At 41.1% G+C, this 20,304-nt stretch overlaps 1 protein-coding gene across 1 annotated transcript in view; it reads left to right on the forward strand.

Annotated features, from left to right (window-relative positions):
* The window catches only part of UST (uronyl 2-sulfotransferase), a 116,447-nt gene that overhangs the window by 56,768 nt on the left and 39,375 nt on the right, over nt 1-20,304 (forward strand). Inside the window, exon 4 of the mRNA XM_081855977.1 lies at nt 10,995-11,150. Within this exon, the coding sequence (XP_081712103.1) occupies nt 10,995-11,150 (156 nt within the window). The remainder of the gene's footprint in view (nt 1-10,994; nt 11,151-20,304) is intronic.

Raw genomic sequence — 20,304 nt, forward strand, 5'->3', positions numbered from 1 at the left:
CTGCCAGAATTCCATTTTATTTTTATTTCCCTCTGCCAATGTAATTTTATATGCATTAGCTGTTCAGTCTTTCCCCCACCCCACTTTAAAATACAAACTCTTGGGAGAGGAGGTTTCAAATTATAACCATATATGCTTGTGATGTTACATCAGATGCAACTTTAGAAAACACTACTGAGCTGAAGAATAGTGAATTACTAAATGTCAATATCCAGAGTGGTAGTCATGTTAGTGTCTTCTGGCAAAAACAGGTCCTGTGGTACCCAGGACTAAGCAAATAAACTTTCATTGACTACAGAATGCTTAATCAGATGCGTGTTGTCTTGAACTGCAGGTACATTTGTAGGGTTTTTTCACAGGGAAGGGGGAGGAAGTATATAAACAATCAGATCAGAAGGAAATGAAACTCATTAGTTTCATATGCATACAAAATCAGTAGTTGATAACACAGACACCCTGACATGGCGACACCAGTGATCGCATATAGTGTGGTAAAAATCCATTGTGTCAATTTACTCTGAAATATAGCCCTAAACTTCTTGGCGTATTGCAATTCAACTGTTTCACGCTTTAGTCTCCTCCTGAAGTTCCTTTGTTTAAGGGTAGTCACCATAAGGTCTGTCTTGTATCTTGGAAGGTTGGTGTGTCCCCTCACTGGCTTCATTGCCATTTCGGATGTCATATTTTTGTCCATTTATTCTTATTGCTTAGATACTGCTATTGTTTGCCTTATGGAGAAAGACACTATTAGAAGATGATGGCACATATTGCAGTGAAACATGAGCAAGTGAGAGAACCCCTGATGTTGTGGATGATAAGACGAGGTTCTGTAATGGTACTGCCAGAGGTGGTATTTGGGTCAAACACAGGATCTGGTTCCAGTGTCTATATCACTGTTGTGTGGCTTTTTGTGTAGCTTGTTTTAGAGGGCTGAGGTGAGCTGGGTGGAAGTATAGTCCTCCCACCCAAGCATGAGTGTGTAAAAGTTATATTCGTAGCTTTAACAGAATATATTTTCTTAAATACTGGAAGTTAGAGAACGGAATAAATTAGGCAGCCTAAATATTTTTACAGTCTCAGTGTACTTGTTGATCATCTGAGCAGCACCCCTGAGCTTCTAGCTTTATGTGCAGGGAACTACTATGGGTGTTTAGTTGATATGTAAGATTGTAGGTAGAACCTGACACCACAATGATACTACACTTATGCAGTGGACGCACAGAGGAATGGCAGTAATGCGGTCTGAGTTCTTATGTGAGAGAGCTACATAGATGGAAAGTATAATCTTTAAAATTCCACATTTCAGTTTGCTGCAGTAGATCATTGGGTCATTATAATAATTTATAGCTCATATTCAATTACTTATTTGAAGCCACACTCCCCACCCTGATTATCCCCCCACCCCAATTAAGTAGCTATATAGCTCAGATGAATAAAAATTTCTGACCTTTTAATCAGCCCTGCATTCTATAAACTGACACTTTCCATTTTGCCTGAGGAAGAATTCTATGCAGCAATTGAGAGGCCACACATTTACTAGTTAGCCTAATAAAGATGGTTTTGCATTGTTAAACAACAATAACAAGAACAATAATTTTAAAAATGTTTGCCATTTTTAAACTGAAAGGAAAGTTAACCCTTCAACAAATAGGCACTAAGAGACGCTTGTCCTCAAAGGAGCAAAATTCAAACTATGGAGTAGAGAAATTATGGGAGGGGAAAAGAAATTCATAAGTAAGGCATTTAACCTTCCCATGATTCATTTCCTTGGCAATGGGCCTGTACCTGACTAAACCATCAACTGAAATGTCAGGGTATGTGCAGTTGAGGTACGGCTTATGTGCCCTAAACTTTAGAAAGAAAGATTCTAGCTCTCAACTTCCCCCAGCTGTTTAAATGGTCTTAAACGTTGTTTGGCCTTTGGGGGGAGGGGACTACAATAAATACTTTTTAGCTTAGGCAATTGCTTTAGTTACCATGTTATGTAAATGTAAATAGGAGAAGGGTGGAGGTGCCTACAATACAATCTGAATGTGTCATGATGAAATGATGTATGCTCTGGAAAGATGTTTAGAACTCCTGGGCTCATTGCTCACTGTTGATGAAATTCTAATCTCCTTTATGCCAATGGGAGGCTTGCCACTGACTCTACTGCAGCCAGTATTGCATTGTGCTGCAGTAGTTCTTTCCACCATGAGCTGAGTTTTGCATTTACCAAAGATTTGGGCAAGCTTCCTCATCCCCTTACTTAGTTCAGCAGACACTAAGCTATGTAAAGGACTTTTAAGAACTTGCCTCAGTTTTGAACTTGACATCATTTGAGCCACATTAGGTTACAACACAGCATATAGATGGGGTAGAAGGCCTACCATTTTGGCTTTTCTTTTTTTTTAACACTAGGCATTTTGAATTTAAGGGGAATAAGCAGCATATACTGATATGGGAACCTATATCTCCTCTCTACCAAATTTTGGAGCCATACTTTAAGCAGTATTTGGGGTATGGAGACTTTAAATTAGCCCAATTTTTGTGGTGTGTAGAGATGATTGATGTAACTACATAAGTGTATCCTAAATCAATTATGTTCTTCAAATTACTTCAGAGAGCCTAGAGGTTCTTGGATTGCAAGAAGTGAGAACTTTCAAACATAATAAATGCTTTAATTTTATAGAGCATTAATGCTTGGGTGAAAAAACACCCAGCATGTGTGCATTGGAATGCATAATGATCACGCTGAAGCCTATTTTGCTGCAGGGGGACAACAATATTTATAGTGCCTGTGATAGGTAGAAGGAGCAACTGAAGAGGGTGACTTAGGGATCATTCCACTTGTTCCATCCCTAGAAAGCAAGGGTCCAAACGGTTTGCCACTTGACCCACACTTTCTAGGCATAGATCTGAGCAATTTTCCTCTTGACCCATTCCTTTCCAAGGGAAAACTTGCTCTTTAGAGAAAAAAAAGGAACAAATGGCATTCCATTTGGGGAAAACCAGAATTGTCATTTGCTCTAATTGAATGCTAAAGAGTGGCTTACCCTGGGGTACTGCAGTGGGACAAGAGAAAGTGTGGCTAAGCCCTGACAGGACCAAAACAGGATAGAAGTGTTAACAATAAAAATTAACAATAATGCATAAGGATATGGAGAGAAGGGAGAAATGTTTAGGTGGAAATGGGGAATCTGAGGCATATGAATGAATTCAAAAGAAGCCGGACTTTGAGCTTTTCAGGAACACAACGTTGGGTCAGGCCGCTCAAAGACGACCAGGTAACTAAAAATAGAGAAATGTAGCAGCGTTGTTAAATTAACATGAGAACTAACAGCAGAGGATCTCGAAGCAACATAAAAACTTCAAGAGAAATGAATTCATATTTTAAAACTTGGTGCTAGGTCAGCCTCTCAGTTGAGAGCATTCCATAAATAGAACTTCACCACTGAGAAGCCCTCTCACCTTTGTAGCCACTGCCCTCACTTTTGATAGTAGGGGCACCAAAACAATGCCCTCTACTGAAGACCTGCATGGGTAGCCACATCTGGAGTGAAGCGGTCCTCAAGTGAACCTTCAGGAAGGGCTTCAAACGTGAAGAATGAGGAATTTCATGCTGAATTGGTCCATTTGTCCACCCAGTCTAGCACTGTCCATCCTCACTGGCAGCAGCTTTCCAAGGTTTTCAGCACAGGTGTATCTGCGTCCTATTCTTGATATCAGTTTCATTGGAGATATTGGGGTTTTTAACTCATGCCTCTTCTGCATTCAGAGGATAAGCTCTACCATGTACCTCTGCCCCCCACTGAGGGGAAGGCTCTACTCTGGAAATATGGATACTGCAGGAGTCAGTATCAAGGCTCTTAGTTTGATGTAAGCAAAGTGGACGTTTAGAATCATAGAATCATAGAGTTGGAAGAGACCACAAGGGCCATCGAGTCCAACCCCCTGCCAAGCAGGAAACACCATCAGAGCACTCCTGACATATGGTTGTCAAGCCTCTGCTTAAAGACCTCCAAAGAAGGAGACTCCACCACACTCCTTGGCAGCAAATTCCACTGTCAAACAGCTCTTACTGTCAGGAAGTTCTTCCTAATGTTTAGGTGGAATCTTCTTTCTTGTAGTTTGGAACCATTGCTCCGTGTCCGCTTCTCTGGAGCAGCAGAAAACAACCTTTCTCCCTCCTCTATGTGACATCCTTTTATATATTTGAACATGGCTATCATATCACCCCTTAACCTCCTCTTCTCCAGACTAAACATGCCCAGCTCCCTTAGCCGTTCCTCATAAGGCATCGTTTCCAGGCCTTTGACCATTTTGGTTGCCCTCCTCTGGACACGTTCCAGTTTGTCAGTGTCCTTCTTGAACTGTGGTGCCCGGAACTGGACACAGTACTCCAGGTGAGGTCTGACCAGAGCAGAATACAGTGGCACTATTGATCTAGATGCTATACTCCTATTGTATGGACCAGCTGCATATTCCTGCATTGCAGGGGGTTGGACTAGATGATCCTCAGGGTCCCTTCCAACTCTACAGTGCTATGTGCTATGATGCAGCCCAGAATTGCATTGGCTTTTTTAGCTGCTGCGTCACACTGTTGGCTCATGTCAAGTTTGTGGTCAACCAAGACTCCTAGATCCTTTTCACATGTACTGCTCGCAAGCCAGGTGTCACCCATCTTGTGTTTGTGCCTCTCAGAAAAAAACAAACAAACTGTTTCTTTGTTCATCCTTTTGCTACGAACATACCCATAAAAGCCTTTTTTGTTGCTTTTAACCTCTCTAGCAAGCCTGAGTTCATTCTGTGCTTTAGCTTTTCTGACTTTGTGTCTACACGTGCTGGCTATTTGTTTGAATTCCTCTTTGGTGGTTTCCCCTCTTTTCCATTTTTTGTACACATCCTTTTTTAATCTTAACTCAGTTAAGAGTTCTTTAGATAGCCACCCTGGCTTCTTTAGGCACCTTCCATGTTTCTGTCTCATTGGTATTGCCTGAAGTTATGCTTTTACTATCTCCCTCTTAACAAACTCCCAGCCATCATGAACTCACTTTCCTTTTAGTATTACTGTCCATGGGATCTCACCCAGCACTTCCCTAAGTTTTATGAAGTCGGCATTCTTAAAGTCAAGAAATTGAGTCCTAGTATGCTTGGCTGCTCCTTTCTGCTGTATAGTAAACTTCAGAAGAGCATGATCACTCGCGCCTAATGATCCTTCCACTTCTACCCCACTAACCAGGTCATCAACATTGGTTAGGACCAGATCTAAAATGGCTGTTCCTCTTGTTACTTCTCCCACTTTCTGGGCAATGAAGTTGTCTGCAAGGCCAGTGAGGAATCTGTTTGACCTTATGCTCTTGGCTGAGTTTGACATCCAACAAATATCCGGATAATTGAAGTCCCCCATTACTACTATCTCCCTTCCTTTTGCATGCTTGGCCATCTGTTCCAGGAAGGCATCATCTATGTCCTCCGTTTGGCTTGGGGATCTATAGTTAACTCCCACAATGAGGTCACTGTTATTCTTCTCTCCCTTAATTTTGACCCAAATGCTCTCACTTTGGCTTTGAGGTTCTAAATCTTGGATCTCTTCACAGGTATACACATCCCTGACATATAATGCTACTCCTCCTCCTTTCTTGTCTGGTCTGTTTCTCTGAAATAGATTGTATCCCTCCATTATTACATTCCAGTCATGGGACTTATCCCACCAGGTTTCAGTGATGCCTATTATGTCATATTTAGTTTGCTGTACCAAGAGCTCAAGCTCATCTTGTTTATTTCCCATGCTTTGCGCATTAGTGTACAGACATTGAAGTCCATTAATCATTCCCCCGTGTCTCTTATTTAAGGATTTTTTCCTCCCACCACTAGGTCTGCGTGCTGTTTGCTCCATTTGGTCTATGACATTTGGATGATCATCTTCATCAGTTGATAGACTCCTACCTTCAGGAGCACTGTCTCCCTCCCCCACATTAGTCAGTTTAAAGCCCTCCTGATGAGGTTTCTGAGATTTTTTGCAAAAACATTCCTCCCAACCGTTGTGAGGTGCAGCCCATCGCTTGCCAGAAGTCCATCTTCAAGAAACTGCAGTCCGTGATCTAAGAATCCAAACCGTTCCTGTTTACACCATTTGCGAAGCCAGCTGTTCACTTCCACTATTTTTCCCTCTCTCCCTGGGCCACGTCGTTCAACTGGGAGGACAGATGAGATGACAATTTGTGCATTTAATTGCTTCAATTTCCTGCCCAGAGCCTCGTAGTCTATTTTGATCTTCTGGAGGCTATTGCTTGCAGTGTCATTGGTTCCCACATGAACCAAGAGGAAGGGGTATTTGTCAGTGGATTTTATGATTCCTTGCAGTCGTTCAGTTACATCTTGGATCTTAGCCCCGGGGAGACAGCACACTTCCCGAGACATCTTGTCAGGCCCACAGATCACTGCTTCTGTTCCCCTCAGTAGGGAATCCCCTATCACCACGACACGCCTCCTCTTAGGTTTGGTCGGGGTTCTTCCGTGAGCTGTCCATTCCAAGGTCGCCTGCACATTCCCTGAGGACTGACTTTGCTGCTCGTCTTCATATACCTGATCGACTGTAATGAGGGAGAGATCCTCAAATGGAGTCTGCTCTTCGTCTTCCATGCTAGGGGAGAGGACCTCAAAGCGATTGTGTATTTCTAAACAATCAGAGCGAACCCTGGGCCTCCTACTTCTTTGAGTCACGTTTCTCCATATATCTGGCTCCTGTGTTGGTGAACTAGCCTCCTTCTCAGGGGAGTCCCCTGTCTCCTCCTTGGTGGAGACGGTGTGCTCTGTTGCTTCCAAGAAGAGCTCCAGCTCTCTAATTCTTTGGAGCGTAGCTACACGTTCCTCCAGTTGCTGGACTTTGTCTTTTAAGAGGGCAATCAACATGCAATTGCTGCAGGTAAAGCTGCCTGCAACCTTTGGCAAGATGGCAAACATTGCGCAGGAACCACAGGCGACTGCAGCTGTTCCCTCACCCTCCATCTTGAGAACGTGTCGTTGGGGGGTGGCTACAGCGGTCCTCCATCATAAAAAGCGTGAAGACAGGACAAATAACTCCCCCCCCCCAAAAAAAAACTAGGTTTCCCCCAACAAACGTTTGAGACTGGCTCCCCTAAATCTAAAAGATGGAGCAAACTGCGCGCGCCGCTAGGCACAGCTAATCACCTGCCTCAACAGAAACCCTGCCCCCTCTGACCTTTGCACAGGGAGAGCAGCTAATCAGCCACAAAGAAACACACACACACAAGACAACCCTTTTTGCTCCTTCTTCAGTTTACTGTGTTACTTCAAGGTACAGTGGTGCCTCGCAAGACGAAATTAATTCGTTCCGCGAGTCTCTTCGTCTTGCGAAGCACGCCTATTAGCGGCTTAGTGGCTATTAGCGGCTTAGCGGCTTAGAAAAAGGGGGGGAAGGGGAAAAGCCTGCAAGAACTCGCAAGACGTTTTCGTCTTGCGAAGCAAGCCCATAGGGAAATTCGTCTTGCGAAGCACCTCAAAAGACGGAAAACTCTTTCGTCTAGCGAGTTTTTCGTCTTGCGAGGCATTCGTCTTGCGGGGCACCACTGTAGCTTAGTCCAACCAGTAAGTGCAATCATTGGGGTGTTATCAATACCATTAACAAATAAAATAAAATTGTATTAACCAAGCTACCCTACTTTAGTTCATGTCAAATGTCAGTCTTAAGATAAATATGCTGTGTTGTTCTGCTCAGAAAAATTACTTAATCTTCTGGAATGTAGAAATAGAATCCTCTGGGGTGTGTCCTTGGCATAACACTACAGGCGAATTCTTCTACCCCTTTGGTTCTATTGGGTTGGGAGATGTGGTACTTTGCCAAAAATAGAGGTTTAGCACTATAAAGCACATCTTGTATATTGCTAGTGTTGTAAAATTGTAGACATCTTTCTAGAGGATTACCTTCATTAGATTTTTCTGCTAAGTTAATCAACTCAGTTTATTGCAGCAATTGACTTCAACAAGGCAGGAAAAAGAGCACTTACACATCAATTAGTTCAGTTACCTCTCATGGTTCAATTTAATTCAGTCTACAGTGCATTTTCTAGTAATCATGTTAACATTTTTAATTATTTGTAAAACAAACCCCAAAAACCGTTCTGCTCATCCTTTTAAAAAATCACTAAGTATCAGTGGTCTGGGTTCAGGCACAGGGGAAAACCATTGTATTCTGCTATGTGAACAGAGATTGAAAGCACTTTCTTTCCATTTTAAACTAACTGTAGTATCCTGAGATAATCAAACTCAAGAATTATAGTTTGTTTAAACTACAGTTAGTAAGAACAACCATGATCTGAAGAAGCAGTTTGATCCTGACTTGTTATCACTAAGGATAATTTTAAAATACCATAGCACCTACAGACCATATGTCATAGGAAACTGTAGCCTGCATATGAACGTGGATGCTTGGAACCTCCTCTTGTAGTATACAAAAGGAGGAGAGGGGAGCCAAACTAGCGCATTTGGCCACATATGGGTGTGTGTTTTTTCATTTTTTGTGGTTTTGTACAGGTAAACATACAGTTTACATTAAAATCATTTAAAGCATAACCCAATAGACAAATTAGAGTACAAATTGTTTTATCTTAAGGACACAAAAACTAAGTTAAGTTGTTTTTGCTTAACTTCAGTTCTTGGTCTTGCATACAAAATGTACATACATTGGCTTAGTTAGTTCCCATAAGTTTTTTTTAATTTCACTACAAGAAAAAACACTTTACTTAGTGGGTAAAGGAGTCGCCCTTTGTGGAAAATACAAGCAAACCAGCACTGTGTTACTTTTCACTCATTTAATTGGTACTGTAATTTGGATATTGTGGCTAAATTTTAACAGTGTTTCCATTCAAATAAATAAGAACTCTTGGGTTGCACTGAAGACTTTCTTTCCAAGGATAACTTGTCACACCTGTGCAATGTTTAACTAATGCTCCAGCCTTCTTAAAATAGAGTTTCGCTGTTTGAAGAAAAGCAGATTAACTAGTGATCAGTACTCTTTTTAAAAAAAAAAACACACATATTGCTACCATTGCATTTAAGAGTGTGCTACTACATGGTTCTAAGTTAGCTGCAAATGCAGCACATAAATTTGGAATAAGCTTCATTGAAGGCCACAGGGTGCTGCAGGTTTGTATGGAAATCTTCTACAGATAGGGATCGCTCTTCTTGGATCTAGGTTTGAGGATTCCCATGGGAAAGTGCCCTCTGGTGAGCCCTTTCCTACATCAGTTAGTAAGCATGCCTAGTAATAGCAGCTGCAAGTAGCTACAAAGCTGCCATCATAAGCTTCCCACAATATCACCAGCAGGGAGTTGCTCTGGAACATGGTGGAAAACTTAAAATAGTGGTTTGCACACCAAGAGCATGCATCATTACTTGTAAAGCCCTGCCAAGGTGCTGAATTATGTGGACACAAGGTCTATACCTCTTTGCTACACAGACTGCTTTAGTGGAGAAGCAAGTATGTGACTCAGCTTGGAAGCGGTGAGCTTGGCTTAAAAAGTGCGAGAAGAGAAGAACTGGGCATAGCAGCAGCAGGCCTAGGAAAACAAAACAAGGAATTGTAGAGCAAATCCATGTTCCTTCTTCCCATCTCTAGCTATGGAACGACTAAGCTATGGTCCAAACCTGGTTGGCTGGTTTAAGCGCATGATAGCCATAGGCATAACATATATGATGTTTCCTTCCTGTACTGGGGAAGTCATGGCTCTCCAGCTAACTTTCCTCGTGACATTGTTGTGATGGAATAACAGTATGGAGTGCTCCTGGTGGACAGAAAACAGATGTGAAAATTAAATTGAATGGTGTCCTATGCATCTGTGGGGTTCCCAGTGCTGGGTGTGGGGTGGGAAAGTCTTGTATGCTCACAGGGAAGTGTTTCTACTCCATAACTGGGAATGGAGAAACCAAGGTTGATCTTGTAATATGATAGCCCTAGATTGCAGCATTATCCTTTTAGTACAGATGATAATAAGGTCAAAACCAGCACTTTGCATTGAGCTTGGGAACCATTTGGTAGCCAGTGCAGCTGTGCCAGAATTGGTGTTATATTTTCAGACTGTCACTGTCCTGGCTTAAGTGTGATATTGAACTTGAGATTCTCAGCAGTTTGAGATTTTATTTATTGTCATATTTTGCAGGATGTATCAGGTTTGGGATTTTAATATTGCTCTCATTCTTAGCCAAGTTTCCTTATATTTTATCTTGATGCATATGGGCTGCTGTTTCTTAGGAGGAGGAATGCTGACAGTTCTTCGTGCTAACAATTCAGTGATTCCCTTGAACTTGAACTGGTTCATTGAAAAGTACAATTATTCTTCCAACACACAAAAGGATAAGGAAAATACTTTCTTTGAAAGCACAAGCATTAACATCCCCCCCCCTTCCATTTTTCAAAGATTTACTGTTTGAAACACACTTGTGATTTTAACTATTGTCACTACAAGCCTGGTGGATGGTCTAGGAATGCCAGACACAGTATTATTATTGAAACTAAGTAGATGTGGATGGGCCTGGCTATCAAAACCACTGGGAGTCCTACATAAAAGCAGACTATAAATACAGTAAACACTTTCTTTGATGTACAGTTTTAAAAATAAAACAAATAGTGCCTTTGAATACTGCTATATAATATGAGGTACACAGAAACTTGATTAAAGTCAAACTGACAACTATGTGATTTATCATCAGTAAGATGAGATTCCCTAGTAAGCTTCAGTAAAATAAATTTTGTTGATTACAGTGTGCTTTTCTAATACTAAGATGCCAGATTACAGTGTGCTTTTTCTAATGTGTAGTATTTAACCCATGCTTTAGGGGACAGAAAAGCCTTATACTTGTGGCTTCAGAAATAATATTGTAGTTGTAATTTTCATTTTTTAAAAAAATGCAAGAAACAACCTCCTCAGACACTGAAGTTTTACATTCTTTGACATGGCTGTCTGTGATTTGATTTTTCTTTGTTTCTGTTGTCCAGGTTTGGAGGAGACCAACCAGTATACATCAATATTATTAGAGATCCCATCAACCGTTTTTTATCCAACTACTTTTTCCGCCGCTTTGGAGATTGGAGAGGGGAGCAGAACCACATGATCCGCACCCCAAGCATGAGACAAGAAGAGAGATACTTAGTAAGTTCTGAATTCTTAAGTCTTTCATAAAGTCAATCTATTGAACTTCATAGCTTTGCTTCTGCCAGATTTCAGACTCTCTGCAGATATATTGTACTTCCACATTCTCTTACCTGGAGCTGGGTGTTACATTTTATGTTTATGTTTTGATCACATTTTGTTGCTAAGTGGCTCTGCCCCACTACCTTCTCTGAGGCCCCTGGTGAAAGCTCTTGCCTGGCATCTACCAGAAAGGCCAGACTGCTGAACGAGATCCTTTGTGCCAGCAGACTTTGATAGGAGTTGCCTGGAAGAGCAGGATGCAAAATGCTGCCTGAATAATCCTGTTTCTCTGTGAACACCATATAATTTATGTTCCTGTACTAGATTTAGGTGTGATTTTTATTTTTATAATCTTTGGGAGCCACTCAGGCTATAAAGCTGGATATAAGCATTCAAAATACAGTGGTACGTCGGTTAAGAACGTAATTCCTTCCGAAGGTCCGTTCTTAACCTGAAACTGTTCTTAACCTGAAGCACCACTTTAGCTAATGAGGCCTCCCGCTGCCGCTGCACCACCACCGCACGATTTCTGTTCTTATCCTGAAGCAAAGTTCTTAACCCGAGGTACTATTTCTGGGTTAGTGGAGTCTGTAACCTGAAGCATCTGTAACCCGAGGTACCACAGTATAGTCAAACCATTCTTAGAATATGGGGGTTGAAGCAAGGAGACGCACACTCCAATCCCTACTCAGCCAGAGTCACCTTGGGCTGGCTACTATCTCTCTTCCCAACCTACTTCGCAGGATTATGTGGTTACAATGAGGGACCATTTCTAGGAACCCCTTAATGATATGTTGATGTTTAGGCTACTCTGCCCCTTGCACTATATGCTTACTTTGGCCCAGGAAATGCACATAATTTATTGGAAAAGAAAATTACCTCAATGCTGGCATGTTGCAAAATTTATAAATATTTAGATAGAAATCTAATAACAGGTGTAATAGTTCTGGGGGTTGCTCGTGCGTAAACCGGTGCCACACCTGGCTGGGTTGCCTGAGTGAACCTTTTCTGTCCGGACAGCCACTCGCCCATGGCTGTCTCAATCGCTGGCAGAATCCGTCAGTGGGCATTTCTTGAACTTCTTCCAGCAAAGAAGCTCTTTGACGCCTAGTCTCCTCCTACTCTCCCTGCGCGGAAGCCTTCTGCGCAAGGAGGGTGTGGGCAGCGGAGGACCCTTACTCTCCCCGCTGGTCCCCGGCGAGGAGTCATGGAGCCGCCTCGCCGATTCCCCCATCTGCCCCCCTTCTCCACTGGTGCTACGCTGATTCTCTTCCCCAGAAGATGGGCTGCTTCTCCCCATCCTGGGACGCTCTCCGAAATCCCTCTGGAGCCCCCTCTCTCCCTCTGGCTCCGATGGCTGTTCCCTGACAACAGGCATAAAATGTTATAATGAGGTTTTTTTTTTAAAATGAAATGCTTATGTGTAAAACATTCCAGTTCAGTTGCAATGGAGATAATAATGATTAATCAGTAGCCTTCCACATATATGTTTCAAGGTGATGCACGTAATATTAAAAAAATTGAAACAGCATAGAAAATAACAGCAAATGAACTGAAAAAACAATAAAAGGAGGGAACTGTGACAGAGACCTGTGCTTCCAGCCAGGAAAGCTTGCCAGAACAAAATGTGTTCAATTCTTTCTGGAAAATGCAGGTAGTGGATGTCTATGTCATATGGCAGAAACACTGTTTCGTAGAGCAGGGGCAGCCACACTACAAGCTCTGCTTTGCATTACTGTGGAGTTAGTTTGTGATCAGTTTTGAACCTTAGAAGAAAATCTCTTGCAGACCAGAGTGAACTACTAGTTATATAAAGGATAAGGTGCTCTCTCAAGTAACTTGGAAGCAGACCATTTGTTGCAATTACGCCAGATTTCCATTGAGATTGTAAGACTTGCTGGTTTAAATGGCTTTTGGATGCTGATTTGATGAGGCTATGGAATTTTTTTGGTGGCTGAATGTTTTTAGTGGTTTCGCCTTTTCTAGTTGCTTTTGTTTTGTTTTTAGCTTGTGGTATTTTTTATATAAGCTGTCTTGAACATAAAAAGGGAAGTAAATCAATATCTAATTTAAATAAAAATACATCTTGAGTTTGTAAAAGTGAAAATTAATAGTCATTTGCCCGCAGTTCTGTAGTTTATTCCTTTTGTTATTCATTACAGTATGTGCATTAGATAGATAGATGATAGATAGATAGATAGATAGATAGATAGATAGATAGATAGATAGATGATAGAGAGATGACAGAATCTTTTGACAGAAGAATCCCCCTTTGTGGCCACATACCACAAATTTACAATGCAATTCTAAACAGATTTACTCAGAAGTGAGTTCCATTATGTTTATGATTGCTTATGTTTACAACCTATAGCTTAATGAAATTAGCAGGCTTCAGTGAACCGAATGTCTCATTGTCTACTAGAACTCTTGGACATTCAGCATAAAGGTGAACATTGGAAGATTCAGGACAGATAAAAGAAAGTACTTATTCACACGACACATAGTTAAACTATGGAACTCACTCCCACAGGAAGCAGTAGTGGCCACCAACTTGCATAATTTCAAAATAGCATTGACAAATTTATGGAGGAGAGAGCTAGGATAGCTGTGGCCATGATAACTGTGCTCTGCCTCCACTGTTAGTCATGCTTCTGAATGCCACTTGCTGGAAACCACTGGAGGGCAGAGTGCTGTTGTGTTCTAATGCTTCTTGTGAGTTTCCCACAGGCATCTGGATGGCCCATGTGAGAACAGGATGCTGGTCTAGATGGGTCTTTGGCCTGATAGAACATCTATTTTCTTAGAGCGTTGCTGCCATTTCTGCTTTGTCCGAAAGCAGTTGTTTCTCCATCTCTCCTCCGCCTCTGTCTATTATAAACTAGGAATCTTATGAACAATCATAGTTTATATTTCGTATAACACTTGTTTGCCAGTAAATAAATGTAGATTAGTTGACTGGATATTCTGTTAGGCCTCTTACACCAATTCCTTTAAACTTGTGTTCCATCTACTTAATAATTACAAACTCATTGTAAATATTTCTGAATGTCACAGTATATATTTTAAAGAGTCTGTTGGGACAGTGAATTTTAATGCGAGCTTTTTCTGAGAGCATATTAATAGCTTTCCATTATGTGTGTGGTTTGCATGTGTTTATGTTCTTTGATATGTGCAGGAGACAGAAGAGTATGGAAAAGCGTATTTATGCCAAAGTCTTTGGGAACATCACTGTAGAAAATGTGAAACGTTTCTAGTACACTTTGTACCTCAAGACTTTTGCTAAGTGTTACATGCGCTCTGCTTTCATGTGACGTAGGAGTCAAGTACTGGCTGTCTCTCAAGTGTTCTCTTGAAAATGAAAAACTAGGTAGCATTTAGGCCTTCCAGGCTAGTTTTAAAGTCTTTGAGGTTACCTATTGTGCGTAACTTCAGAACTATGTTCAGTTACAACATAGTGGATTTAAATATCTTTAAGATAGCCCTGTGGCCTAAAATATTGTTGGGTGAACTGAAAGCTTTCTCATTATAAACACTTACTGTTTCTTCTGTTTTGTATAGAAAGGCCTAATCGTTTTCTTGGATTATCGTCCTTTTTGGCAGTCATTGCTTGACAGTTGTCCTCCTCAAAGAACACTGTTATTTGTATTTGAGGAAAGTACTGGCTGGCTGCCAATAAAATGTGTTACAACAAGTCAGTTGTTCTCAATGGTAAAGATGTGTGTGCTTTTTTTTGGTGTGGGTTTCCCCCCACCCCAATGGTCGTGATTTCCAACCAAATGTTCTTTGCAGTGCAAAAGATATATTAAAGCGGATCCAGTTGTGAATTGGTTGTTTCAACCAACTATGAGGAAAACGAAGGCTGCCACTATGCTACATGTTTTGTGACACTCCCCTTGAAGACTGTTCAAGGTTGCAGCTGGTGCAAAACATGGCAACCTGCCCTTTTTGACAGGGGAAGTGAATAGGTCATGCTGTATTAATGCTAGACGCTGTGCTAGTTTCTGTTCGTATTCTGCTCCATATATCTGGGACCCACTTGATTAGATGATCTTGGCATGTCAGCTTCATACAGCTTTATGTTTGTTGAAGAACATCCCATATATTTGATGGTACACCCATGTGGTCTTTTGATTGTGTTCTCTGTCTTTTATATGTGAACAATGTTACTGAAACGATCATACCCTGCTATTCTTAAGAACATCAGGGGAGCCTTGCTCCAAACACTCGATTCTTCAGTAGTGAGAAGCATAGTAACATAGAACTGGACTTTCTAGTGGTAACAACACCCTTTGCTGTGTAATGTCTTCCACACAAATTTTTATAGCCACCCTATAATGACAGGTCTCTGGATAGCTTACAGGGTTTAAATAATAGAAAATTTACAACCAAACAAAATGCAACTAAATTATAAAATCATACCTTACTTTAAAACAGCAAGGAAAAGAAACTTTGTAGCCACTAGTTTAAAACTGAAGGCAAAACACAAAGTTTCAGAACTTCTCCTTGCTTAGGTTGGAGTACGTGCCCACCAATATAATAGCATGAAAATTTCATGGGAAACTGGTAGTAGATAATAAAACTATTTCAAACATTCACAGGAAGTAGTTTAGATCAGGTCTTTTTAGTTTCTGAAAATGACAGCTGTAAGCATGGCTGCTAGGAGGAAAGGTTTATTCTTGATTTTTTAAAAAAATACAGAACTACAATTATTTATTGGGTTGTTGTAGATATTGTTTGGTTTGTTAGAGCCAAATGGACCTCTTGGCACCTATGTGAAGATGTAAATTTAATAAGAGAAATTCTTGGGGGCTGTTAACTTCACCCTTGAGGTATAACTTAAACTTCAGAGCTGTTTTTTAGCTTTTTGACCTATCAAAATGTTCATTGTCTCCTTATGCTTGCCCCCTGTGCTCTGTAAGAAACAAAGGATTAAACTTCTCACCAATGACTATGTTACCAAATGTGATGTGCTACTGCCTCAAAGTACCAAGGTTTTGGCCTTTGAAATATCAAAAATGTTTGTGGAAAATTCCACTGACCATTTGGAATCTTAGTGTAAATATAGCTTCATGCCTTGAGTCCGCTCCAAAGAAAACAGCAATTTGTACAAAATGTTGGATAAGCTGTTTTAAGTGTTTTGGTGAATGTCTGTGTTTATCAAGACTTTACTTAAAGCCAGCAAGTCTTTTATCCAAAGCCAGATACAGTATAAGCAACTGCTGCATGGTGTGTGCACAACTTTGCTACTTGAATTGACATTGGGAAAAGTTAAAGTGCTGTCTGCCTTTCTATCTCCCAGCTACTGATATTAAAACAGGCTGCTTTATAAGTCAGTACCAGCCCTTTGCCCCTTGGTCATTTTTGTTGCCATTTTCTGCATGTTTTCCAGCTTTCTAGTAACCTTTTCAAGATGCAGGAACTGAAATTTATGTGCTTGCACCATAAATTTCTACCCCTTTCCTCATGTTCTCTATGGGATTCATCCTTCTCACAGTTATTATACACTGGGTCAGCACCATCAATCTGCTATCCATAAAAACACAAGAAGAGCTCTTAACGTCTCAGACCTTTTAATTCAGCAACCTGTTCTCACAGTAGCCAACCAGATGCCTATGTGAAGCCATCCATCTGGAATTCCCCAGGTCTTCACAAACATACTGGCTCTGACAGTGGAGGTAGTACACCACCATCATAGCTCATATCTTTATATATCATGATACCAAGAACTCTCTCCTGGTCAGTCACTGCCAACTCAGACCCCCACAGTGTATATGTGAAGTATATGTGATTTGGATTTCAGCAGACCTGGCTGCCTCACTGATCCATCCCTAACTCCAGATCATTTATGACCACTACAGGTCCTTGCAGGACCCCACTTCTTACAACTCTTCATTGTGATAACTGGCCATTCCTGCTCTCTACTACTCCTTCTTTATCCAGATGCTGATCTACAAGAGGATCTGTCTCTTTCCCAACAACTACAAACTTTACTCGGGAACCTGCAGTGAGGGACTTTGTGACAAACTTTTGCAAGTCCATGGAATTTGGTGTCTACCCAAATCATCCCTCTCTACTTGCTTATGAACACTCCCAGAGAACTCTGATATTGCTAGAAATATTAAAATAAAGGAAACTTATTGTAACTATTCATAGTAGAATGTAAATACCAAGCTTTTGGCAGGATAAACTAATAAAACAACTTGTTGCTATTCCAAAATAATAGAGAGATGGAAAAAGACTTTCCTCGCTTTTATTTAACAAAAAAAGTTACCTACAGTCAAGTGTTTGGAAAATATAAATTACAAGTACAAATAGAAATAGGAAAGTAAACCAGGTTCTCTCCCAGTGTGATTTGGCAGTCTGCATTGTACCATCGCATGGGCTGCTGTGGTTATGTGTAAATGCCATGCTCTTCCCCAATGAATTATTGCCCTTCATTTGAACAGATTCAAGGTAATATGGGCTAAGTCAGCTAAATACAGATTGCATGTAACACAATTTGCTGTTGCTTATTGTAAAATAAGGGCAAGGACCTTTTAGCTCCACCCATTAAAATGTTCCAGGTTGAGATGCTGTCATGGAAGCTGGTGAAGTTGTTGGTTAATTGACAAGTTACAGAAACACGCTGTTCTAGGGCCAGTTTCCACTGCCCTTTTATTGTAGGTTAGCTCCAGAAAATGTGCCTAGCTTTGGAGGAAGGGTGGAGAATTCCCCAGGCATGAGCACCTTTGTGTGAGCTGTGGATAGAATCTTTTATTTCAAACCTAGCTTCAAGGCAACAGAGTAAGAGATTTACTGTAAATTAGTCTTCATGCCATTTTATTTGGCCATTATAGGGAGAGCATGCTGATCTCTCAATTTCCCATTGGAAGCATGAAAATTGGCAGCTTCAGCATGACTTTCAACTAGGTATTGGCAGGTTGTCAATAAGAACTCATGATAGAGCACCACTTTAGAGATCTCTGCTGAAAACATTGATCAGAGAAAATCAAAGGCAGAAGAACATTGCTTCTTCTGATGTGTTTGAAGAAGAGACTAATTTGCAAATTATTGATCATAGTCTTTGAACAACTGCCTGAAGGTACACAAGAAACTGCTTGCTACAGCAAATGCATTAAAAATGCAAAAATATAGTCCTTAAGTCTATGATAAATGCCAGAGACATTTTAAAATTAGGAATTTAAATTTCTTAAAGGCCTAAAGTTAAGGCAAACTAGTATAAACTGATCTAATAAGGAAAATATGGATATGGATATGGATATGGATATGGATACCCAGCTGGAATAAAATGTTTTGCATCAATAGCTTACAGCACATACACACAAAAACACATTTAGAACTGAAAATGCATTGATGCAATTTTATGCATTTTAAAATGCAGTTTGCATTTTTTACAGCAAATAAGTACAGCACAATGAAAACCAATCTGAATGCAGATCGTGAAGTCCTTCAAGGGAGGGCTCCATGCCTTCTAGATAAATGTTTATATAGCATTAAAAATCCATTGAAAACAGAGTGTGGTTCATAGCAGTAAATTGTCTCTCAAGCCTATGGATTAAAAGGCTAAGCCAAGGAAGACATAATCAAGTCAGAATGCACTAGTTTGCATGAAGATTTTGCAATCAATTGTGCCTTCTGGAAACTGAAGGGACATGCACTCAATAAATCTGGGTGAGTTGTGGCACTTGTAACCGGTCACATCACAGACATGGTATCTGGTGTTTGCTTGAAATGCTTACATATACTGGTGCTAGCTGGTTTGGGGGAAATGTGCATTAGCAACCAAATAATGTGGTTTCAGTAAAGTCATCCCAGCAGCAAAAACTGTACAGTAGCCAGAGATCTTTGGATGCAGCACTACAGCTGCATGAAGAAGACAGATTATGTGAAAATATTTGTCAAAGGGGCAATATTTGTTCTTTGGGAACAGCTACAGTTTGCAGGCTTATTACTGAGGTCTGGCTGTGAGTTAGAAATATGCCTCATAATTCCTTGGTTCAGCAAATGAACTTAGCAACTTGGTATGCTTCCCTTTTAAAAATGTGTTCTTCTCCAGTTAGAGAACGTCCATCCGTTTTTCTGGCTGCTTCTCCTATGGCATTCTATGCTGTTAAAGCAGGCAGGGAGAGGGGGCTTATATTTCTATACTTCTACCCTGGGACGTTTACTGCCTTTTCAGTTATGATGTATCACTTAACTATGATTAAAGCTGGTATTTGCTCTGAGGAAGGAAGGGTTTGCACACTGTGAGCACATGATCCCAAGGTGTGTCTGCAGTCTCTTTCCTGTAGTGAAGAGCTACCCAATGTTAACCTCCACTTGAGTCCCTTTCAGTGGTATGCTCTGCAATTGTCCCAGAGAAATGAGCCCATCAGCGTGACTAATAGCACCTTTCAGTCAACACTCCAGCCCCCCTCTCACATTACTTATGGCATGGTGTAGAAATGGGCTGCATGACCACACCTCTGTCATAGGACTACACCTGATTCCCCAGCGCACATACATTAGCATAGACCACTGAGCTAGGGAAGCCTGCATGGGTATACCTCTCTGTCTGTAGACTTTCACTAGGTCCTGGAACCCTGATTCCACAAAGTTCTGTGCACAATGGCTTTCCCACTTCAGTATCCATGCTCAGAGCCATAGTTACAGGGGGTGGGGGCTAGACAGTTTTCTTGCCCCAGGTGAAGCCTCCAGAGGGGTGCCATTGAGGCTCCCAGTCTGTGTGTGTGTGTGTGCGCACGCAAATGGACATGGGGGTGTTGCCAAACTGGGTCTTTGACCTGGGTGAAAAAAAGCCTAGTTTCACCCCTGTCCATGCTTAACTCATGACGAGTGGGGACAAAGGCAAAGGTGCATCTCCTTACTATACTTTTCCCTCCTAATGTGTAAAAGTGGCCTCCCTCTTTCCTGACAATCACAGATTTATGATGGCTTTGCTACTATCCAATTTTATTATGTACTTCATAGCTAGCACAACACGCTTGCAACAATTTTTTTGTCCAGTCCTGACTCACGAGTCACATTGCTTCCTGTGACAGTAATCTTGTTCCTTGGAATCCTTCATCATGTTACCAATTTCTGGAAGATAAAGAGGAGTAAGAGGATTCTG

Source organism: Podarcis erhardii, assembly GCF_964252035.2.
Source record: "Podarcis erhardii genome assembly, chromosome: 3".
Classification (NCBI taxonomy): domain Eukaryota; kingdom Metazoa; phylum Chordata; class Lepidosauria; order Squamata; family Lacertidae; genus Podarcis; species Podarcis erhardii.